General features: G+C 57.2%; 2 protein-coding genes across 5 annotated transcripts; one reads left to right on the forward strand and one right to left on the reverse strand.

The window, feature by feature from the left end:
• Nucleotides 1–280: 280 nt before the first annotated feature.
• On the reverse strand, nucleotides 281–6,688 carry LOC113450314 (amino acid transporter heavy chain SLC3A2-like). Its single transcript, XM_026721489.2, has 8 exons — nucleotides 6,339–6,688; nucleotides 6,098–6,256; nucleotides 4,847–4,932; nucleotides 4,473–4,550; nucleotides 2,958–3,016; nucleotides 2,653–2,827; nucleotides 2,239–2,367; nucleotides 281–757 (listed from the first exon to the last, which is right to left on the reverse strand). Exons 1-8 carry the CDS (start codon nucleotides 6,658–6,660, stop codon nucleotides 407–409), a joined length of 1,359 nt encoding a protein of 452 aa, XP_026577274.2. The 5' UTR covers nucleotides 6,661–6,688; the 3' UTR covers nucleotides 281–406.
• A 4,164-nt stretch (nucleotides 6,689–10,852) lies between these two features.
• On the forward strand, nucleotides 10,853–21,784 carry RTN2 (reticulon 2). 4 transcript variants are annotated; one of them, XM_087939342.1, is made up of 10 exons: nucleotides 10,853–11,289; nucleotides 12,831–12,875; nucleotides 13,097–13,585; nucleotides 14,778–14,999; nucleotides 18,555–18,762; nucleotides 19,142–19,280; nucleotides 19,569–19,638; nucleotides 19,731–19,777; nucleotides 20,364–20,422; nucleotides 21,025–21,784. In XM_087939342.1, exons 1-10 carry the CDS (start codon nucleotides 11,178–11,180, stop codon nucleotides 21,065–21,067), a joined length of 1,434 nt encoding a protein of 477 aa, XP_087795468.1. In that variant the 5' UTR covers nucleotides 10,853–11,177; the 3' UTR covers nucleotides 21,068–21,784. The 4 variants fall into 4 exon arrangements, with proteins under 4 accessions (XP_087795468.1, XP_087795469.1, XP_087795470.1 ...); XM_087939343.1 differs by having other exon boundaries at nucleotides 10,900–11,401; XM_087939344.1 differs by lacking the exon at nucleotides 10,853–11,289 and adding an exon at nucleotides 12,526–12,621.
• Nucleotides 21,785–22,508: the final 724 nt, after the last annotated feature.

A 22,508-nucleotide genomic window follows, 5' to 3' on the forward strand; every position in this document is an offset into this window, starting at 1 on the left:
AGCTGCTGCCAGGCCCAGAGACCAGCAACCCCAGGCGGGGGGGCGGGGGCACCTGCTTCCTCCTGCCTTCTGTTTGGTTTGTGGGAGGGAAGCCAGGCCTGCCCAGGGCGTTGGCATCCCAGCGCAGCAAGTGCTCGGTGGCCTTTTGGTGCCGGCCCAGGGCCCAGTCCTTGGGCACCGCGGATTCCCACGTACTTGCAGAACACACGTCTGTACCCACATTTGTGGGTTCACACACGTTGCGCATCCTCCCTGGAACCAACAGATAACTCGAAATCAATGAGGTCAAGCAGCTTTACTAGTTTGCAGAAGGTGACTACAGCAGCCAGTCGGGCAGGAGCACCAGAGCATTGGCCCAAAGCCCACATCTGGGTGTGTTTGGGGGTCAGATCCTGAGGGCCGCCCCTCACGGCTGGTATCCTCGAGGCACCCGGAGCAGGACGGCCTGCTGGGGCACCAGCCTCACCACCTCCACGCTGGCTTCTTTCCGGGGCTTGGCGTGGGTGCTGAGCACCACCTTGGCCTGCCCGGGGAAGCTGAGCTCCTTCAGGTGGAGCTGGGTGGGTTGCAGCCCCAGGTTGAGGATCACCAGGAGGCTGGAGCAGGCACCCGGCCGGAGGAAAGCCACGAGGTCCTCAGCGTGGCTGGGGAGGGGCAGCGGGGTGAAGTCCGTGTCCTGCAAGGAGAAGGACTTGGCGTGCAACTCCAGGAGGGACTGGTACAGGGCTGCCAGCGGGGCTCTGCTGGGCCAGCCTTCCTGTGGGAGGAGGAGGGGTGGGGGAGAGAGAGAGAGACCAGCTGAGGCGGCTTTCCCCAGCCCCAGAAAGCCCAGGGGGAGCTAATCCGGAACCGCAGCCTCCCTTCGGTCCCCCTTCCACGGTGGCACGGTGGTTAGAATGCAGGATGGCCGGCCAGCTCTGCCCACAGCCAGGAGTCCGATCCTGACCGGCTTTTTCCAAGGTCGGGAAAATGAGGAGCCAGATGGTTGGGGAAAATACGCTGACTCTGTAAACCGCCTGGAGGAAGCCACTGGGCAGCTGCGGCCCCCAACCGGCCTGGCACCAGGGACAGGTTTTGTGGAAGACAAGTTTTCCACCTTGGGTGGGTGGGGGGCAAGGGGGTGGTTTCACGGGCAACCTACATCCCCACGCATGCCAGATAGGGCTTTGCTCACCCGTCCACTGCTTGCACGGCCGGGGGCCCAGCAGGCCACGGATCGGAACCGGTCCGTGGCCCAGAGGTTGGGAAGCCCTGCTGGGAAGCGCTCTGAAGCAGAGGACGGCTGGGTTGCCCCCTCTCACAAAACAGAACTCAACTCCCAGATGCTGAAGGACGCGGCCTGCGGCTCTCCAGCCTCCCTAGAGATGGTTTACGCCATTTGTGCTGGGAACGTCCCAACGCCGGCCGGCCACGTGCCCTTTGATGGGAATAAAGGCCCATTCTTCCCCCGGGTGCCACTGAGTAGGCCTGTCCTTGGCCAGCAGCCTGAATGGCTGATCTCTGCTCTGGAACCTGGATCGGTGCCCGTGGGCTTCCCTGGTGCGATGCCCGTGGGGTGATCGGGGGACGCCACATGCCCAGGGATGTCGTGGTTTGCAAAATGCCACCCTGGCCTGTCTCATCTACCTGCGTGGGAGGCTTGTGTGTCCACAGCCATGTGTGACGCTTTGAATTCCACTCTGGTTAATCAAAACTCTGAGCCAACTAGGAAAACATTCCTGGCGTGACATACGTCCCATTAAAAAGGAACTTTTAAAACCAGTAATAGAGCGGCAAGTTCTCCTGAAGTTGAGCTTCCGAGGCTTAAATAATATAATGGCTCTTTCAGGAAAAAGGTGTCCCGTATGCAATTTGCTTAACTAGGGTTTAAAACTTGGCTAGATTCATTTGAAGGCACGAGCGAAGGACAGGCTAGTTTTCACCTGGTGCGAAGCGGCTTTTCTTTTTATTGCTGAAGCTGACCCTAATTCAAGGTCCTGAACCACGATACAAGATTTTACCACCCAGTGACTCCGGGCCTTTTCAGGAAGTTGGATTAAGGTGAAACTAGAACAGCAAAGTCGCCGAGGTGGGAGACCCCTGGACTAGAAGCCTTCCAAGGTGCCTTCCAACCCTGATTTTGGGGGGCTCAAGGCCGACCTCTCCCTTCTCCCAATAAGGAGAGTCTCTTCTTGAGCACCGTTGCAAAGGTTGCTGAGGGTCGGCCAGGCCTGGGGGGAAGCAGAGGGATTGTCTCACCATCTGCTCAAACTCCAGCGGGAGCGGAGACCTCGGCCCCCCTTGCACCAGGGGCACTCCTGGGAGGGTGAAGAGCAGCACCCCAAGGATTTTCCCCCAGCCACCGAAGGGCGAGAGTCCACTGGGCACCTGGAAGAAAGCACAAAAGGAGCGTTTCTTTGTCCTTTGGTTGCCCCCTGCTCTGGACCCAGCTGCCTGGATGCCCTTCGGCTGCCTCGCCTCTTTCCAGCTGCCCAGGCCTGTCTTGCCGGCGTATCTCATCCTGTCGGGATCATTTTGGCTTCCCAGCCAGGGCACCACATGGGTGACCCAGACTGGATTCCAGCCCCCTTCCTATAAACAGCTTTGGCTTCCAGTGTGCTTGGGGTAGAACTGGCCAAAAGCCCAGGGTGTGCCCAGAAACCCCTTCCTTACTGCCCAGCTGGGCCACGGGGTGCCAGGAAGTTGCGGGGATCCCTGTCCCAGTTGCAGCAGTGCCTGAGCAGAGAGATTTCTCTGGGTTCCCGGCAGGTGGCAGGTGAGGATGACCCTGCTGGGCATCCCCTCAGAAGCGCTGCAGGTCTCACTCCGGTCCCATACGATGAGGGCCCTGCCAGGGAGAAGGCGGCGGAAACTCAAATCTCTCCTGGCACCCCATGCCTGCGCTCCCCAGTGCCGCCACCAGGGGGTGCCCGCCCTGCTGGAATGAAAGGGGGGGGGAATGCCGCCAGCTCGCTCACCCTTGATCCCGTGGATCGCTCCGCCTGTGGTCATGGAGGGCGCCCCAGGCCTTGAGTACCTGCAATCACATTTCACAGGCATCCGTCATTCCCGCATCCCGGGCTGCTTAAGGTGGAATAAGGAAGGAATCCTGGGCTGGGGACTCCGGGCTTCCTCTCCTAACAGGCCTCCTGCGCGTCAGCGTGTCTTTTGTTGGAAGGTCCATTGTCTTTGGGGTTACAGTTCGAGTCTTCCAGATTTTAATCGCAGCAGCAAAACAGACAGCAAACTGGTCCCATTTCCACCCTTAATGTATGCAGCAATTCACATTTTGTAACTCCATTAAACAACGATACATCATTCCCCTTAAAGTGCACTCTCAGCTAGGTATTAAAATATCTTTTAAAAAACTGCTGACATGAAAGTACTGCAGAGTACTTTAATGATACAGTACAGTAATTAAAAAACAAGGAAAGCTTCCAGGTTGCCATTTTAGCAGTAGGGCTTCTTAAGTCTTTCCGATCTATAATTTTGACTGAGACAAAACCGAAGCCCTCTTTCCTTTACATGTCATGATCAGCTGTGGGTAAGGAAGCCTGAGAGGTGGGACGTGCTGCATTAATTCAATTGGGAAGGCTTACCCCTTCTCTCCCAAGCCCCACATCAAAGGGCCCAGATCTGGAGGGATGCCCTGGGGGTGGGTGGGGGGGTGGGGGTGTCTTCCTGCCTGTTTTTCTGTCTGTCCATACGTGCAGCAAGAGCAACGCACAGAAAGTCAGCAAAAGGCATGAGATCCTCACACCACAAACTGCCTGTCTGGAAGCAGCTTTTCTCTTCCCCCAATCGTTTCAGCAATAAAATGAAATGTAAACAGTTTGAAAAACAAAAGTTTTACGTTTTGTTTGCTGTCACTGCAAGAAGGAATACTTATAGCCAGGAATTCCCATGAGATACCCATGCGGTTAATTCCATGTTTTTTCTCCTTTACTGATAAACTGGAGGAAGGAAGAAAAAACAGTCGGGAGTAGCATAAAAACAAGCGAGTTGATGTATCTTGGATTTTAAAAAAAGGTTATGTACTATAAAAGCGTGTTCAGAAGCACCCAAATGCCAGAGAGAGAGAGAAAAGGAGGTGTAACAACAAAGGCGTTGTGCCTGCGGTGTACAGAAATTGAATTGCCGCTTAGATGACATCTTATTCCAGGAAGGTTAGGTTTATGCACTGCAACCTACACATACATATGCAACACAAATACAAACAAACACATACATATACAATACAAATATATATATACAAGAAGTTAAGCTTACACACCGTGCTACACCCATTTTTGTTCAGCATTCATTGAATAAGCCACAGTAGGTTGGCATCCCATTAACCCTAAATTGGGGGTTACAAGCCTCAGGGACTTCCTGGAGGATGTTATGCCCAAGCAAAGCAGGCCGCCGTATGATTTAGGGTGATCACAGGGTGCTCTTCCATTCCCAGCCCACTCAGGTTATTGCTGCAAATAACTTGCATTGGTGAAACTCACCGCGAGGAGGCACCAGGCAGGGTCCTTGGCCACCAAAAAACCATGCACGCCTTTGGACTGCCAAAACTGCAGGGCCTCCTGCAGGACACGGCCGAAAAAAGGAGGGAATGGAGGCTGAAGCCCAGCCTGGGAGCCTCTGACTTCTGGCCAAGGCTCCTGGCGTTCCTCAGCAGAGAAGATAACTTGAAGCTTGGGAAAATGCAGGACTGGGCCAGCCAACCGGATGGCGGCCTTGCCCCTCCGCAGTCAGGGTATCCTGCCCTTCAGTCTGATTCCAAGCCAGGATGGACTGGCATGGAGAACGGAGGCCACCCCCGACCCCCGGGCCCACCTCTGAACCTGGGGGAGCCTTAAGCTGCGGATGCCGGGGATACCTTGAGGAGTCGCACTGTTTGATTGCTCTCGGCGGGGGCGTCACCCTCTGCTTCCCAAGGTGGAAGTTCAAGCAGGATTCGGATTCCTGGGGGGTCGGGGAGGGAGAAATACAGGTGGCAAACAAAAAACAAAAAACCTCAGCCATTGACCCAAGGTTAATTTTTGGAGGCCTTCACTCCTAAAAGATGTGCTAGTATATAAGCCAGCAGTCTGTGGCAGCAGCCCAAAAAGCCAGTGCCATCCTAGGTTGCAGCAAAGATGCTTAGGAGGCTGGAGGCATGGGAAAGAACGGTTGCAGGCAACGGGCAGGGCTAACCCGGTGCAGAGAAGGACTAGGGGTAACAGGGGTGATAGCCGTCTTCCAATCTCTGAGGGGCTGCCCCAGAGAAGAGGGGGGAGTCACCCTACCCTCCAAAGCCCCCGAAGGCAGGAGAAGGCGCAACGGATGGAAACTTAACCAAGGAGAGGAGCACCCTGGAACTAGGAAGGAATTGCCTGACAGCGACAAACCATTAATCTGACTTCTCTCCAGAAGCTGTGGGGGCTCCAACGCTGGAGGCTTTCAGGGAAAGACTGGGCAACCATTTCTCCTACCTGAGAAGGGGGTTGGACTAGAGGACCTCCAAGGTCCTTTGCAGTTCGGTTATTCTGTTAATAGTTGCATCACCGATTGTAAAACTGTGTCAGGCAAAGTAAAGGGTAGGTTTATTCACAGCTTTTAGCCAAAAAATGGAGTGTCATTGTCGCTCTTTTGTTTTTAACCTCTGTTCACTGCCAAAGTCAGCATGTTGAGCTGGGGAGCCATATCAATGGAAATACATGGATGAAGACAACAGCTGAAGGGAGCCTCCAAGGTCAGAGGCAGTCTACCTCAAGAGAGGAGGAGGAGGACGGGAGAGTGGAAAGGACTTTTTCCTCTCACTGGCGGGGCTGGGGGGCTTTCCTGAGGAACTTTGCCAGCCCTTTGGGGAAGCAGAGCCACCACAGAATCCGTGTCTGGCCTGGGTCCAATTGGTCCACAGCTGCTGTTTCTCCAGGACTGTCCATTGTTTTTACCAGCGAGCTGGCCAGGCCAGACACACAGCAGGGCTCACAAGGTCCCCTTCTGGCTAGTGACCAATCCAGCCCCTCTTTCAGGGCACTGGGCTTCCACAGCAATTGACCAGCCCTCTCAAAGCACCTTGGATCTGGGGCAACTGGAAGCAAAGCTGCAGGGGTGTCCGGTCCCACCCAGCAGTTCTGCCCAGTACCTCTCTTGTGCCCGTCAGTCCCCAGAGCTTGCAGCTGTGCCAGCGATCCGTGGGCAGGGACGATCTGGGTCAGGTTGGCCCCTCCGCCTTCAAGGATAGGGCCCAACACCAAGGCCTGGATGGGCAGGGTTGCCAGCTGGTCCAGCTGCTGCCTGACCCCTGCAGGGAGGGAAGGGGGCACTGAGCGGGCACCAACAGCCTGGATCCAGTTCGCCCGGCAGTCGTGTCCTCCTGTCCTTACCTGCCAGGTCTCCCCACCCATCGCCGTCGGAGTCCGGGAAGGAGGAGGGGGGCAGGTGGTAGAAGGCGGCCTTTTGCCACCAGTCCAGGGGCGGGTGGGGGCGGGGCAGGGAAAGGAGCAGGGCCACAGCCAGAAGCAGCATGCAGGCGAAGAGGCCGCCCAGCAGGCTGATCAGGGCTTTGCGGAGTCTGGGCCAGGGGGCAGTGCTGCCCTGCTCGGCCACCTCCTGCTGGCTCAGGTGGGTGGCGCTGGGGGCCGCTTTGGCCAGCAAGGGCAGGTGCTCACTGGGCACAAGGGTGGCGCCGTCTTCCAGCTTGCCCATCCTTCTTCGCTCCTTGGGGCACGAAGCTGTTGAGGGTGGGAGAGAGAAGGAAGAAGCAGACGGAGCGTGAAGCCCAGAGACAAATCATGCTGAAATGCAGGGACCCTCCGAAGTACCACCCAGTGGGAAGTCCCACGGCTGGAGCCGCATGGAAATGGGGAGGGGTGAGCTCAAGCCAGCTAGAGGTTGGTGGGGTTAGGCACACTGTGTCTTCAGCAGGCTGGGCCCCCCATTTGGCTGCTAGTCCAATAAAGGGGGCTACATTTTGGGTCAGCTAATGTGGGATTCTCCCCTCCTGCTGCTCCCAATGGAGGGTTGCTTCGACAGCAACGAAGAGGGCTGTTGTCCTTCGGGGGAGGATGTGACCAGGTTGCCCCCATTGCTTCAAAGATCCCTTCCCCCACTGGTCTCCCTTGCTCTTCAAAGCAACAGCAGAAGTAACTTATTGGCTGCCCCGCCCAGCCGTGGGGCTCCCAATCCCTCCTGTGCTACCCAAAGCATCAGCAGACAAACATGTCTCTCAAACCATCGATCAGCATAGAGCTGAAAGGGACCTTGGAGGTCTTCTAGTCCAACCCCCTGCTCAGGCAGGAGACCTGGGCCATTCCAGACAAGGGACTGTCCAATCTCTTCTGGAAAGCCTCCACTGATGGAGCAGCCACAACTTCTGAGGCAGGCTGTTCCACGGATTCATTGTTCTCCCTGTCAGGAAGTTTCTCCCTAGTTCCAGCTTTCCTCTCTCCGCGACGGTTTCCATCCGTGGCTGCTTGTCCTGCCTTCTGGTGCCTCGGAGACTAAGTTGAGCCCCTCCCCTTCTTTGGGGCAGCCCCTCAAAGACCGGAAGACTCTTATGTCTCCTCTGGCCCTTCTAGGCTGGCCAAACCCAGGTCCTGCAACCGTTCTTCTTCGTATGTTCCCTCATCATCTCAGTTGCTCCTCTGAACTTTTCCCAAAGTCTCAACTTCCTCTTTGTAATGTGGTGGCCAAAACTGGGTGCAGGATTCCAGGTGTGGCCTTACTAAGGTTTTACAACGTGGTACTAATACTTCACCTGATTTTGATTCTATGCTTCTGTTTATACAACCAAGGATGGTATTAGCTTTTTTGGCTGCTGCCGCACACGGCTGGCTCACTGCTGTCTGGCTGGGGAGAGGCTTTTACGCAGAGACCGGAGACAGCCTGGCCCCCAGAATGTGCTTCCCGATGACGACTCTGGACCCGTTTTCAGCCAGCAGCAGCAATGCTTGTGTGCTGCCCGATTGTGCAAGCAGGGAGTCAGCCCCCCCCATCACCAGCTGTTTTGGGGAGACCCCCCCACCTTCAGCTGCCAGGCCAAAAGGCTGCAGGAAAGTGACACATTGCTCAGGTATTTCTGGAGGCAGGAGAGCTGGACAACCTTGCACAAGAGCGGCGGCTGGGAGATAAGGAGGTTTCAGAGTTCGTCCCTGTGGAAAGCCCCACATTCTGGCTCAGACGTGTTTGTTTGCGACTGTGACAGCGGCCAGCATTTTGTGGCTGGGCCTGGGCGAAGGGCGTCCCCAGCCAAGGCTCGGCCCGGGTCTCGGCTCCGTTCCCCGTCCTCAAAGGAAATTCACACCCCAGCAGCGACAGCCGTTTGATACTTAAATAAAAAGATTGATATATAGATAAATGTATAAATGCAGCTGGGCAGCCTTGTGATTTTAAGACCCTTTTTAGAAAACAAAACCTCTCTCTTCTCTCCTCCAGCTGCTGAAGCGGGGAAGGCTCCGAGTGCAAAATGCCTTCTGCCCCCTTCTCCCTCTTTTGAGCCGGGGAATCCTCAGCTCTGTGGGCCGATGGGCCACATCCTTCTGGACTAGTCGCTTGCTGCTGAAATACACCCCGGAGAAGCTGTCTCACACCCCCCCCCCTCACAAAGGAGGGACTCAGAGGACCAGGGGTGACTGGAGAGGAGCTGCGACAAAGAAGGGGGGGGGCACCCTATTCTCCAAAGCCCCTGAAGCAACGGGGGGGGGGGTTACTTTTCCAGGAGAGAAGCAACCTAGAACTGGAGAAATTTCCTGACAGGGAGGACACTTAACCCGAGGAAGGGCTTCCCTCCAGAACTGGTGGGTCTCCAACATTTTAAGGAGAGACTGGACAGCCATTTGCCTGCAATGTTTCAAGGTCTCTTGCTTGACAGCGGGTTGGGCTGGAGGACCTCCAAGGTCCCTTCCAACCCTATTATTCTGTTAATGAGTTCCAGAATATTCGAATGCATCCCAGTGCCCCCTCTAAGCAGGAGAGTGGCAAAAGTCACCTGGATCACATTCTGAGCACCGGAAAAGGTGACTATCGCCTCTCCAGGGAAGAACCATTGTGCCACAAGGGATGCCAGCCAGAAGCAGCTGCATCGATTCTGAGAACAGCCAGGTCACAAGTGGCCACTGGAAGATTTTCCAGCTCTTCTGCCCCCTCTCCCGCCTCTCCCTTCCCAGGGTAGAAATAACGCAAAAGAAAATGGCCGGGGGTTTCTGTCCCCCCTCCCGTCCCCCCGTCCCCCCCGCAGCCCCTGCCCTTCCTTACCTCGCCTTCTGCCTGGCTCTCCTCCACCTGCAGAAGTCTGGAGGGGGCGGGAAGAGGGGTCTGCAGGGCAGGGACTCTTTCTGGTGCCTCCGCCCCTCTTCCCACCCCAACCTCTTGCACGGGGGGCGGGGGGGGGCAGGGCTGGGGGGGGAGATGGACAGGCCTTGAGGAGCCATTAGCAGCCCTTTGACAATATTTGGACAGCCAAGACATCCTGCGGCTGCTTCTCTGATCTCAGACAAAAACCACCCAGGCCCCCAGCCTATGGAAGACCGTAGGCAGTCCTCGACTTACAACCGTAACTGGGAGCAGAATTTCCAGTGCCAAGCAAGGCAGTTGTGAAACAAGATGCACCCACTTACTTATTTGTTTATCAAATTTATTTGGGCCTCCCATCTCACCACAGAGACTCTGGGTGGCTTGCAACCTTAAAAACAATAAAGCCATGGGAAATATTAACAATACAATTATAATTAAAGGGGACGTGCGAAATAAATCATGATTGGATGAGTGCTGCAATGATGGTTTACGAGGTACTGGCTTTTAAAAGACTTTCTTCTTTTGCCTTTTTTTTTTATTGTGAGATAAATTTCATTCCATATAGTTTTTTTCTAGTTGTTTCCTAGCACTAAATCAACGGGACAGCCCTGAAATAATACAAATACTAAACCGAAATCAAACCAAGGGAAGTTGCAGGTAATCCAGGATGACTCTGCAAAAGTGACCCTGTGGCTTCTCCCTTTCCACAAACAGGACAACACAAAACTCACTCTGGCTAAACAAACGCCATGTGGAGGGGTTTCCCCCACTTTCAGGCAAAAACAGCACTCAGCTTCAGACCTTCCAGGAGGGTTTAGTCACCCCGAGATCCACACAAGACTTCCACACAAGCACACCACTCGCCAGAAGCCCAGCTGGTTAAATGGCAGCTCAGGGCCGCTTAGCCCATGTCGCCTGAATGGGCTCCTGCTAAACTTGTTCCCACTGAGTGGGGGGTTTCTCTGTTCACCCCGACCGCCCCCTTTGGAGGGTCCCGGGGGAAGCCCCTCAGTGTAAAAACCTTGGTTTGGCCAGCAAAGCTGCTGCTCTCTTGCTGCTAGCCCAGGATCGGGGCATTTCTCTGGAGGCAGCCGGTGGAGGGACCCCCGTTCCAGTTCCGGGCCGTCTTTGCAGCCCCCAACCAAGCCAGCCTCCCCTCGGGCCCGCCTTGCTGAATCCTCCGGCGTCCTGCACGGCCAACTGCGCCTCCCGGGGTGCACTTTGTCGCCCAGAGCGATCCGGCCTCCGCTGCCCGTCCCGAGCGCCCCCGTCCCACGGGGAAAGGCAGGAGCGCCCCAAGCCCCCCCCCGCGTTTCTCTCTCTCTCTCTCTCTCTCTGCGGTCGGCGAAGGCAAGGCGCCAGCGACGAGGACCCCCCAACACACACTCCCGGCCCTCGGGGCGCCCCCTCGGCGGGCGGTGCCCTCTGCGCGCAATCCTCGAAGCCCGCGGGGAGCGGCCGGGACCGCTGGGCGACCAAGGGGGGCCGAGCAGGTGCAGAGGAGGGAGGCCCCCCCCGGGGCCGCCGGTCGGGGGATGCGCAGATGCGCAGGGCGGGGCGGGGCGGGGGGGGGTCGGCCAGGGGCCGCGCGTGCGCGAGACGCAGCGAGGGGGGCGGGCCGAGCCGCTGAGTGGCAGGCGGGCGCGGGGCGGCAGGCCGAGGCGAGGGCCGTCTGAGGTGCTGCCCGGCGGCTCCGAGGCGCGGCGACCCTTCACGGCCCGGCCGGCTGGCGGCCCCAGGCGCTCTCCCGCGCTGCCGCCTCTGCGCTCCATCCCCGCAGCCTCGTCCGCATCCCCGCTGCGGCGCCTCTCCTTTGTCCCCGCCGCCGCCGCCGCCTCGCCTTCTGTGCGGCCGGCCCCGCTGGACCCTCGGCGCCCGGCACGCGGGGACCGTCCCGCTGGCGCCTCGGGCAGGATGGGGCTGCCGGGGAGATGAGCGGGGGGCGGCGGCGCGGTCGGAGCTCACCGCCGCGGCGTTCCGCATGGACCTGGAGGCGGCCGGCTGCCAGGGCGATGGGGCAGGTGCTGGGATTCGCCCACTGCAGTAGGTGTCGCCCGCGCCGGGCCGAGCGGGGGCGAAGGGCTGGGCCCCCCCTCCCCGCTGCCCATCGCGGAAGCGCCCCCCCTCCGGTGGGATACAACCCGAGGCCCGCCGGGTAGGCCCCGCCGAGCGGCCCCCGCCCAACGCCCCCTTCGCCCTCGGCCGAGCAGCCGGAGGTTTCCAGCCGCTTCCGCTCCTCCCTCTGCAACCCGGCGCCCCCGAGCCTCCGCTGCGCCCCCTCCCACGGGCTGTGGAGCCGGGCTGCCCTCCGGCGCGCCTGCCGGGCTCTGGGTGGGGACGGCGGCTGTTCTCCGCGCGGCCGGCAGAGCGAGGCGGCTGGAGCGCTGCGGCGTCCTCCGGCAGGCTGCCATCTGCGCGGGGGAGGGGGGGTTGGTTAAGGGCCCTTTGGGGGGGCGGCAGAGCCCGGCTTGTGCTTTGGCTGAATGGGGCGCGGGATGGGCAGCGGGGGGCAAGCGGGGGCAGGAAGGCTGGCGCCCGAGGGAGGTTTCTGCCCCCTTTTCCCGCCCCCCCCCCAGGTGGATCTCTGCCTCTGTGTGGCTGTCTCCTGCCCGGCCTTCTGCAGTGGGGGGGGTGGGTGGAGCCACTGGGGCCCTGGATAGTTGCTCCTTTTTTGAGCCATTTGTGTATTTGGAGCGGCTCCCCCTTGGACAGAGACGAGGTCAGGGCCTGTTGTGCCCAAAAGCCAGGATGGAGTAGGTCACAGCCACAAATGCCCGTAGCCCAGTCTGCAGGTGGCCTTGTCCAGCCTGAAGCTCAAACCTCCCGGCCAGGTTAGGTGCAAAGGAGGGTGGTGGACAGGTAACCCAGCGAAGGTTGAAATGTGCGTTTCATCCCAGATCCTTTGGGAAATTGGATCTCTGCTTTCAAAGTGACTCCTGGTGAGAGCTAAGTAAGCCTGGTCTCCCCCTCCCCCCTTGACCCTTGACCCTGCCAGCTTCCAAGCATTGGGTGGTGGGCCGGCCATTCCCGGCCATTTCTCCTGCCAGCACGGACGGAAGCAGAAGGAAGAAGGGGGAGGCAGGGAAGCCTGACCATCCAGGGAGTAGCTGTTGATGAGCCTTCTGCTTGATAACATTGGGATGGCCTGCACAATGAGGCACCGAGTATTGTGGCTGTTGTGTCCTAACACAGCCAGGAGATGCCACTGACCCAACCTGCCATGCAGCAATCAAGCACTGAATTGTGAAGCCGTATCACCTAGACAATCGGGGGTGTCAGAATTACAGTGACGGCCTTCCTGCTCCTCTGGCCTCTCGGAAGGCCGCCAGGCTCCGTCCCAGGTTGGCCTACTGAGCGAAGGCACCAAGCTGGAAGGTTAGGCGTTCTAGTCCCGCCTTAGGCCTGAAAGCAGTTGGGTGTCCTTGGGCCAGACACGCTCAGCCCAAGCCGCCTCCCCGGGTGGCGGTTGCGGGGAAAGCAGGAGGAGGAAAGAGCATTAGAGACGTTCACCGCCATGTTTATAAAAAACAATAAAGGCGGTCTATAAAATAAATCGATACTTGGCTTCCCTTCCTTTCCTGCAGAAGAGTCTCCTTCGACTGCCTCTACCACTCCGGATTCGACAGATGGTGAGTGTGCAAAGTGGCTGCCCAAATCAGGTCCCGGCGTTTGTAGCCATGTCACCCAGTGTGCGGAGCAGGTGGCACCGGGTCACAGGTTCGGAAGAGCCAGCTGAGCGGGCTGCTCTGGGGGCTGGATTTGCAGGCCCAGCCTGCTCCCTGCATCCTGAGGGACCGGGCCGCCTTCCCAGACGTCTCCCAGGTGCCAAAGGTGTCCTTTCCTTCTGCAGGAGCCAACGAGGAGTCTGACTTCCCTGAACTGCAGACAGCACGGGAGTTTTCAGAGGAGGAGGAGGAAGAGGAGGATGGCTCTTTGGAATGGGGGACCCCCCGGGAGCTGACTTTTTCCTACATCACCATTGCCAGCCCCTCCGGCAGCAGCCCCAGTGCAGCAGAGCATCGGGGCAGACGTGACTCCCAGACCCGCCGGACGAGGGCTCCGCTGCCCCGCACAGAGACTTGTGAAACTTTTGTGCCCACCCTGGGGGACAGTTTGGAGAACATTCCCAGCCTCTGCCCATCTCCAGAGGCAGAGGGGGCCCGACTCTCGGGCAGCGGCCAAGGACTGGATGACTTTCTAATGGATTGGACTTCCCAGGCGGGCTGTGGCAGCGACCTGGATGCCTCTGAAGGGGAGGAACAGGCGTCTCCGTCTCCCGCGCCCCCCTCGCCAGCGGTGGCAACGGAAGGAGGCAGCAGCACGGCTTGCTCAGGAACAGGTAGGGAAGGGACACCTCTGAAGGGCAGCGGGGGCTGAATTCTGCCTTACCAGCCATCCCTGGTTCGGCCGGAAGCGGGAGGGCCTAGAAGAAGACTCGTAGCTCAGGGCTGAATTGTGGGTCCTGGGTGCTTTCTGAGGTCGGTTGTCTTCTGACAGGCATTTCAGGACCCACCTAAGTAACATTATCAGAGCTAGGAGGAAGTGGGGGGTTGTGGCATGGAAGAGGAGGAGAAAGAGGAGGAGGTCTGTGGCATCCGTGGTGCTCTCTGAACCTGGTGGTTTTCTTACAGGCTTCTCATGGCCCAACTAGGTAACTTCATCAATGCTAGGAAGGAGGGGGGTTTGCCTCTAGCACTGAAGATAATCCCTAGTTGGGTCATGAAACGTCTGGAAGAAAACCACCCAGTTCAGAGACCACCAAAGACTTACAGTTCAGTCCTACAGAAAGTGAGGCTGGCACCTCCCAATTTGCCCAGGAGGGGAGGGATTTTCTAAAGGGTGGAATCCGGGTGGGATTTCTTCAGTCAAAATATCATGGTGGGAGTCAGACTCATATCCATCCATGGCAATATTTGCCTTGCTTTGTTTTTTAAGGGAAAAAATAAGAAAATTATTCAGTACACGGAGAGTTGATCTGTTCGTGTTTAGTTTTTCAACACGAAAAGCAAATGGTGCTTTTTGTCTTAGCTGATGTGAAGGGAGGCCCTGAAAGAGCCACAGAGAATCTTTCCTGCTTTTTATTCTGATGAAATTAAGGAGAAGGCCTGGCACAGTTCCCCCTCTCCCTCACCCCCTGCCCCCCTTGGATGGCTCCACTGCTCTTTCCATGCAGTCTGCGGGGGCACCAGATGCTTTAGGGAGCCAATCCACATCTGTAGGCTGGATAAAGCGAGAGGTCAACCTTCAAACTGCAGATGCTGGAAATCCAGAGAAGCGGAGCCTAACCTATGAGCCACAGAAACGCAAAGAAATTTCTCATTTTGAAGAACGAACAGCTCCCTGCGAAGTCATGTTCGGGTGCTCAGGGCAGCTGTCCTAAGAGTGAGATCAAAGCGCCAGCAGGAAGGGAACCAGGAAACGCAGCCGGGCTGGGAAGGGCAAGTGGGGATCCGGGCACCATTGCAGATCTCAAGGCCCGGAACAAAAGAAAAGCCCTGACTTTGTTTTCCTGGTTTTCAACTCTGCTGCAGATGACGACCCCGGGGAGACCCTCTCTCTGCCTGCTGCTGCCTTACTCTCCCCCTCCGAAGCAGGCGCCTCCTGCGGTGCTGACACCCCCCAAGACCGAGCACTGACCTCAGCAGAGTCCTGCCAACCCCCCCGCCCTGAGGAAGAGGGGCCTGGCCAGGAAGCCCATCTGGAGCAGCTGCCTACTGAACCAGACCAGTCCGAGAACGTCCAGAACTTCCTGGGTGAGGCAGCCGGCGTGAGAAATGGGGCACTGAGCGTTTGCCAGGCTGGCCGGTCTCCCCCAAAGAGCTTTGCTATGAGGTGCCAAGGGGAGGCGGCAGGTCTGCAGCGCCCCCCCCCCCACCCCAGGTGTCTGTGGCGTGCCAGTCGCTCTGCTCAGGGGTTCAGGAGCTGTGTTGGCAGCTGCGTTCATGGGGGCCAGGAGCAGGGGGGATCCCGGTGCCCCTCCCCGGACAAGCATGTCAGGTGGCAATGATGGGAGAAGGGGCAGGGCGAGGATGGGGAAGGCAGCTCGCTTGACCAGGCTCCCCAACACCCAGGAAGGGGGCTGTGCATCTCTGCGGCTCCCCCTCCCAACCCTTGCAGGCGCTGGAGATTGGGTCGGGGGTCTTTTGCACAGGGTGGGTGAGCGCAGCTGGGGCTTCTCCTCCAAGGGTGGGGCCCAGGGCACAGCTACGTAGAAGTCTGCTGTTTGCAGGCAGTCCTCGACTTACAACCTTTCGTTTAGTGACCATTTGAAGCACTGACAATGGCACTGACGAAAGTGACCATTTTTCACACTTATGACTGCTGCTGCAGCATCCTCCTGGTCACGTGATCAAGATTCGGGTGCTTGGCAACTGTTTTGTGACGGTCGCAGTCGCAGCGTGTCCCCTTGGGGCCACAGGATCCCCTTTGGCGACCGTCTGACAAGCAAAGTCGACGGGGGAGGCCGGATTCACTCAACAGCCGTCTTGCAAACTTAACAACTTGCAGTGATTCACTTAACAACTGTGGCAAGAAAAGTTGGGGCAAAACTCACTTAGCAACTGTCTCATTTAGCAACAGAGGTTCTCTGCTCAGTTGTGGTCATCAGTCAAGGACTGCCTGTACTTCCCTGTCATTGAGGGTTCCGGGCCGTCGTTGCCCCACCGAAGCCGCAGGGACGGGGGTGGGTGGGGGCGGCCTGGTCTTCTCCCAGGAAAGGTCCTGATTCACGGCCCCTGGCAGGGAGCCCGGATCGGGATTGCAGTCCCGTCAAGTCGGTGGGTATAAATAACCTCCGTGCTGAAGCAAGCAGAATTGGAGCCATGGAGCCTCTGCCGCTCTGCCCCCCCCGCCCCCCCCCCGAGCAAGGACGAGGGGCCTGGGCTTCTCTTGAAGGCAGCTGGGCCTGGCCCCCAACACCCTCGCGCCTGGGAGCGCACAATACCCCCCAAGCCTCAAAGTGCAGAGATCCACATCTTTATTGCTAGCGCTGTGGTTTTAATGCAGTCCTAGCTACTACTATGAATTGCAAGGGTGGCCACACTGGCTGGGCGTGATTGTAGTTGTAGTCCAAGGCTTCCTCTTGGCTTTGCTTCAGGCGCATCAGAGGACTAGCATTTCCCAGCCAGAGAAGAGGTGGCCTTACGCGGGGTCGACCGACATGCTGCATAAAGGCAGTTCTGCTTCAGTTAACGCAGGGGTCTCCGAGCTTTGCAACGTTACGACCTGTGGACTTCAACTCCCAGAACGTCTGGCTGAGGAATTCTGGGAGTTGAGGTCCACATATCATAAAGTTGCCAAGCTTGGAGACTCTTTGAGTTAAAAGGATGTAGCCCCACCACCGGTATTATCCTGCCTCCCAGATTAGGGTAAGGGGTTTGCTGAAAAGCAATTCGGTAGACAGAGCACCTTCTGACTCGCTGTTGAGATCGTGAGTCCACCTCACTAGCGGCTGGAAAAGAGCCGCCTTTGGTTTTCCAAGCTTCAAGTCCTCAAGGCTGTGCTTCATGCATAACAGCACCCGAACTCAGAACACCAGAGATAACGAAAGACATGCTCACCCACCTCAGGGCGTATATGGGAACAGTCACCGAGGCAGCCTTGCCAGCCGGAATGTGGGCCCCAATCACACACCTGGCCCTGAGTTAGTGGCCGGTGCAGACGGTTTAAAGGGGGGGTTCCCACTTCCTCCGCTCACTTTGAGCACCTCGACACCCCCCCCAGCGTGCCCGGCCCCTGGTTGCTCCCCTTCCTGCTTCTTTGCTGGGGATCCGGCACCCCATTTCGAAGCTGCCAGCTCCTCCGCCTGCTGCGGGTGGCCAGCCCCTCCCTTTAAGGCTGGAGCCTGTAAAACTGCCTCCGTCCAGCAGGACCAAGGGAAGCAGGCAGGGGCTCTGGAGGGGACGAGGCAGCTGGGATTCGTCAGCTAAAAATAGCAACCCCCTCCCACCTGCGCTTCCTCAGCCCCATCCCTTGAGCAGCCCCCCGCCCTTCCAGCCCAGAACTGGTGCCCGGGAAGTTTCCACAGAGCAGCGAGGAGCCTCTGAGCTGCGGGAAAAGGGGATCGCCATGGCAAGCACAGGTGGGTCGTCCCCCCATTAGGATTGTGCCCTGCAAGCCTTGCCGGGCAGGGGAATCGGGATCGGGGGGGGGGGGAGGATCCTGGATGAGCCACGGAGCCAGCTTGTTTTTTGGGGTGGTGGGGGGCTTAATGGAGTGGGGACTCTGTCTGAAGGGAGGGAGCCTTTAGGGGAAGAGAAGTGAGAGGGGCACCCTGTAAATTGGGGAGCAGGACCTAAGTCTTGTAGGGTGCAGGTGCCCCCAATCTGCCACCCTGGGCCTGTTCTTCCCCCAGGACCGTCCGCGCCTCCGCAGATTCCTTCAGCGACTGGGCTGCATCTGGGCCTGTCAGTTAAGAGGGGAGAGAGTCTGAAACAGCTGCCAGGGCCCTGGGCGCCTCGTTCTCCCCGCCCCCCCGTGGGTGGGGTCCCTTGGCGCCATCTTTGCAGAGCAGGAAAGCCTGGGAGCAGCTTCGGAGGGGTGGCAGCTTCTCTCTCAGGGAAGGGAAAGTGGAAATGCCAGCCGAACGCCCGTCTCTCGCTACTTAGCCCCCCCCGTCCCCCCTCCCCTGGGGCTGCATCGGCAAGTAGTCGTGTCCAGTGTGGAAGCCCCAGCAAGGAACCCGTGCAGAGTACTTGCCAAGGCTGGGGGGGGGGGGGTGATTGGCACCTTCTTTTTAGGAACATGGCAGAGGAGCTTAGAGCTTGGTGGGGGGTGGGAGAGGCCCCCCAACTGCCCTTTTGCAGCCAGGTAGCGGCACCAGTGTGGGTTGGGGAGACGCTGCTGGGGGTTGAGGTTGCCCCCTCCTGCATCCTGGAATGGGAAGCGGGTAACCAACCAGACCAGGCCGGTGGTTCAGCTGGCATCTGTCGGGGGAGCCTTGGACCACAAGAGAGCAAATATTTAGAGGACAGGAAATCTAACCGGAAACGGCAGCTGTGTCCTGTTTAATCGCAGCCCCTCTGCTCTTGGTTTGAGGATGGAGCGTACTCTGCCGGACATTAAACATGGGTGCAGGAGGGGCAAACGTTCATAGGCTTCTTATTCAGCCCCCCTGCTGCCCACCCATTTCTGGGATATACACAGTTTGGGGTCCAGGCTGACTTTTTCTCCTTTTCTTGTCTGGAGCCAAACTTCTGGGAGTTGAATCCACAAATCTTAAAGAGTTCCCAGGCTGGATACCCCCGATCCGCTGGGAGACCCTCCAAGGTCCCTCCAACTCTGTTCCTGTTATTCTGCTTCGCCTGCAGTGGCCGACTTGGTGTACTGGCGGGACACCCGCAAATCGGCCTTGGCGTTCACGGCGCTGATGGTGGCCCTGCTCTGCCTGATGCACTTCAGCATCATCAGCGTGGCCTCCTACCTCTCCCTGGCCGCCCTCGCCATCACCATCTCGCTCAGGGGATACAGCAAGGTGCTGCAGCTGGTCCGCCGGGGAGACGGGCACCACCCCTTCCAGTGAGTAAGACGGGACGCCCGGGATGCTTGCAGGGTGTGGGGAAAGGCCGGGGGCCCTGAGAGAAGAGTCTGCCAGTGGGGTGTCTTCGTGCTCAGCTCATGCGGCTTGGCTGACCTCGGGGGGAGGGGGGGCTCCTGCTGGAGGGGCTCGAGCAGGACAGCCCCCCAGGCACCAGGGATGTTGCCCTCTCCCCGTTTGAAGTGGGTGAGTGCGGGTCCCTTGCCTTTCCCTGCAAGGGGGCTGCTGAGGTAGCCCCAGAAGATCCAGCCAAGGCTGGTCCCCCTGATCCTTGGGCTTCCGGGGATCCCAGTTTGGAGGGGGAAGGCAAGGCAGCCAGGTATGGGTTTGGCTGAGTGTCCTTCCCTTCCCACCTGCCAGGGCCCAGCTGGATGCAGACTTTGGGCTGTCCAAAGAACAGCTGGAGCGGCTGACCGAGCGGGTGGTACATCATGTCACCTGGGGCACAAAGACTCTGCAGCGCCTTTTCTTGGTGGATGACATGGTGGAGTCCCTCAAGGTGAGCCTGGGGAGGGGAATTCTGGGAGTTGGAGTCCACACGTCTTAAAGATGCAATAAACAGTCACAGAGATGCGGGCAACATTCATCCCTTTTGCCGCATAGACTTTGTTGGGCCCGGAGTCAGCGCGGACGTGTCACAAAGCCAGCTGTGTCGTGTGCCTCACTTTTGCGCCCGTTTGCTTCCTCCTGATGGGGTGGGCACAGGCTGGGCACCTGGCAAGAGGGGACCCTCTGCCTTTCCTTCCTTCCTGGGGTCTCAGCCTGCTCTGCCTTTTGTCTTTTCCAGTTTGCTTTCTTGTTCTATGCCCTCACCTACGTGGGAGCTGTTTTCAATGGTCTGACGTTGCTTATACTCGGTAAGGGGAGGGTCTGGGCGGACAGTGCCTTTGGGGGGCGGGGGGGGTACATTGCAGCAATAAGAGACTCATCCCCTCCTTTCCTTCCACAGGTGTGATAAGTGCATTTACCTTCCCTCTACTCTACAGGCAGCATCAGGTGAGTAGCTAGCTCTGAGGGAGGAGGAAGATGCTGAAACTCACAGCTAGCGTTAAAAAAGGACCGGAGCAGAATTCATTCCTGCTGCCGTGTTTGCTTCGCTAAATAATTATTGTTGCTTATTTAAGCCCCAGGTCATATACAGAATAAAACATGAGACAATAGAATCCTGTATAAAAGTGGAGTAAATAGTCCTGGACTTAAAACCACAAGTGAGCACAAAATTTCTGTTGCTATGTGAGACGTATGTTAAATGTCCCATTTTACAACTTTTCTTGCCACAGATGTTAAGTGAATCACTGCAGTTGTTGTGTTAGTCACATGGGGGTTAAGTGAATCCAGTATCCCCATTGACTTGCTTGTCAGGAGGCTGCAAAAGGGGATTGCGTGACCCCCAGGGACACTGCAACGGTCATAAATATGAGTCAGTTGCCAAGCTTCTGAATTTGGATCAGGTGACCGTAAGAGGCAGCCATGGCCGGACTCTGAGTAGCTGGTTTTCAGAAGGAAGAGGACGGGCCAGAGCAACAGCTAGTTCCGTGTTCTTATTTTCGGAGGGGCTCATCCCTGTTTCTCCTCCCCCCAGGCGCAGATTGACCAATATGTAGAACTGGTGAGGAACCAGTTGAGTAATCTCAGAGCAAAGTAAGTTCAAAATATTCCCACAGAACCGAACGGGGCAGGGCGGGTGGGGAATAGGCCATTCGAAGACCTTCTTGGGCTCCATTCTTTGTGTATCGGTGATATAATATTTATTTATTTCACTGCCCATCTCTGGGCTTAATTTCCTTAATTTATTTTTACTTTGGATCCAATATGTGAGCCTACAAAATACTTCTCAAAGGATAGTTATTTCTGCCTTATTTCTTGGGTGAAAGAAACTGGAATGAACGAAAACATTTTAAAAATAGCAGCAATGGACCCCAAAGGGTCTAAGGAAGTCATGTTGATGGGGTGCTCGGGGTGGTCTGTGCTTCTCTCTCCAGCTTAAATGGAAGTTTTTACAGCTTTAACAGGCTTTTAAGAAGGGGTTGGGCAGCCATTTGCCTGGAATGGCATAGCTGTGCTGGCGGGAGAATTCTGGGAGTTGCCAAGGTTGGGCACTTCAGGCACAGGGTCTCCCGCTTGAGCAGGGGGGTGGACTAGAAGACCTCCAAGGTCCCTTCCAACTCTACTAACTGAAGATAGACTGGGCAAAACACCTCCTCTGGCTGGCTGGCTGGCTGAGTTTCTCTTTTTCTCCCCAGGGTGCTGGCCATATTGCCGACAGCAAAAGCGAAGGCAGAATGAGGGGTCACAGTGGTGGTTCTCTTCCCTGCGCACACAGATGCCAACGACAACGCACCCCCTGCTTCTTCTTCTTCTTCTTCTTCTTCCTCACTTCCCCTCCCCAGCCATTGCAGTAGTGACCCTTCCTCTCCCACTCTCCCTGGCCTGGAGGGGCTGGGCAGTTGCTGGTTTTCCTTCAGGCTCCCCCACTCTTGAGAAATTGCGGAACCCTTTCAAGGGGGGGGGAGGACCAGCATCCCTTGGCATCTCAGCCCTGCAGTTGCAGAGGCTCAGGGAAGCTGCGAAGGGCTGCCTCTTTTCCTCCTGGGGGGGGGGCGGGGGCCGAGAGAAGCCCCCTCCCCAGCCCACAGCCAAGGATTTGTCAACCAAGAGCTGAGGGGCTAGTATCCCACGCTCCTTTCCCCTTCCATGTCCTGGCGACTTCCTCCTCCTCCTCCTCCTCCTCCTCCTGCCTGCAGTATTTGTCCGGGGTCCTGAGTTGAGGCCGGCCAACCTGGAGCATCCTTCCCTCTTGCGGAAGAGGAGCTGTTCGAGGTTGGCCAGGACCACCTCTGCCCCCTTTCTGTGGGATGTTGTAGCTGTTCCCCCCCTGCCTGTCATCACGGGCCGGGCTGCGGCTTGGCTGATCAGCTGGCGGGTTGGGTGCAGCCGATTCTTTTTGCCTGGATATTTACACTTTAATAAAAACAGTTGTGAGAAAAAAATGGGTACGCATGACCACTTGGTCTCCCGAGTCTTCACTTGTGGTTGTGGTGCACTGTGTGGGTGTGTGAATGTGTCTCCTTGCCAAAGTTCCTTTTTTTGCTCCTCCTCCACACCAAGTCATAAAGTCTAGTTGGAAGCTGCAGGGGCTTAATGTCCAAGCCACAAAAGCCGGGGCCAGAACGCCCTTTGCCAATCCATGTTGCTGAAATTGTGCAAGGCGAGGAGTAAATCTCGTCCTGGTTTCATTCTTGCAAGTGGTTGAGTTTCCACACCGGCGATTGGTGGGTGGGGATTTGCCTAAAATGGGGGCCAGAAAACTTGGCAACTTTTAAGACTTGTGTTCCAATATCTGAGGGGTTGCCATAAAGAAGGCAGCGCCTGTTAAGATATTCAGTTAAACAGCTGGAGCAGTGAAGGGTTGACAATGAGTAAGGATACACCATAGTAGCTAAATGATTGATTGCCCACTGCGTGAGGCAATCTGAGCTGTGATTGGTTGCTCGGAGTGTAAAGGGGGCGTTTCCTTCTTTCCCGCCTTTGTCCTGGGTGTGTAGAATTTACCTCATGGTATTCCTGCTGTGTTGATTTACCTCAGGGGAGGGATGGATGCCCACTTTATGATTTGTGGACTTCCAGAATTACACTCCTGTTTGTCTGACTTTCTAAGTTAACTATATATATATACACACACATATATATACCGTATATAGTGTAAACTATATTTATTTAAAACTAC

Source organism: Pseudonaja textilis, chromosome 10 (assembly GCF_049901715.1).
Source record: "Pseudonaja textilis isolate UNSWEBS1 chromosome 10, rPseTex1.2, whole genome shotgun sequence".
In the NCBI taxonomy this organism is placed as follows: Eukaryota; Metazoa; Chordata; class Lepidosauria; order Squamata; family Elapidae; genus Pseudonaja; species Pseudonaja textilis.

Bases quoted from the DNA above. Each gene is read 5' to 3' on its own strand.
- RTN2 (XM_087939342.1), top strand. From the start codon at position 11,178: ATGAGCGGGGGGCGGCGGCGCGGTCGGAGCTCACCGCCGCGGCGTTCC. The intron at 12,876-13,096 runs GTGAGTGTGCAA...TTCCTTCTGCAG, and splicing joins CACTCCGGATTCGACAGATG to GAGCCAACGAGGAGTCTGAC. The intron at 19,639-19,730 runs GTAAGGGGAGGG...TTCCTTCCACAG, and splicing joins TCTGACGTTGCTTATACTCG to GTGTGATAAGTGCATTTACC.
- LOC113450314 (XM_026721489.2), bottom strand. From the start codon at position 6,660: ATGGGCAAGCTGGAAGACGGCGCCACCCTTGTGCCCAGTGAGCACCTG. The intron at 6,257-6,338 runs GTAAGGACAGGA...CCCTCCCTGCAG, and splicing joins TGGGTGGGGAGACCTGGCAG to GGGTCAGGCAGCAGCTGGAC. The intron at 2,368-2,652 runs GTAAGGAAGGGG...GCTTTCTTCCAG, and splicing joins CCCCGTGGCCCAGCTGGGCA to GTGCCCAGTGGACTCTCGCC.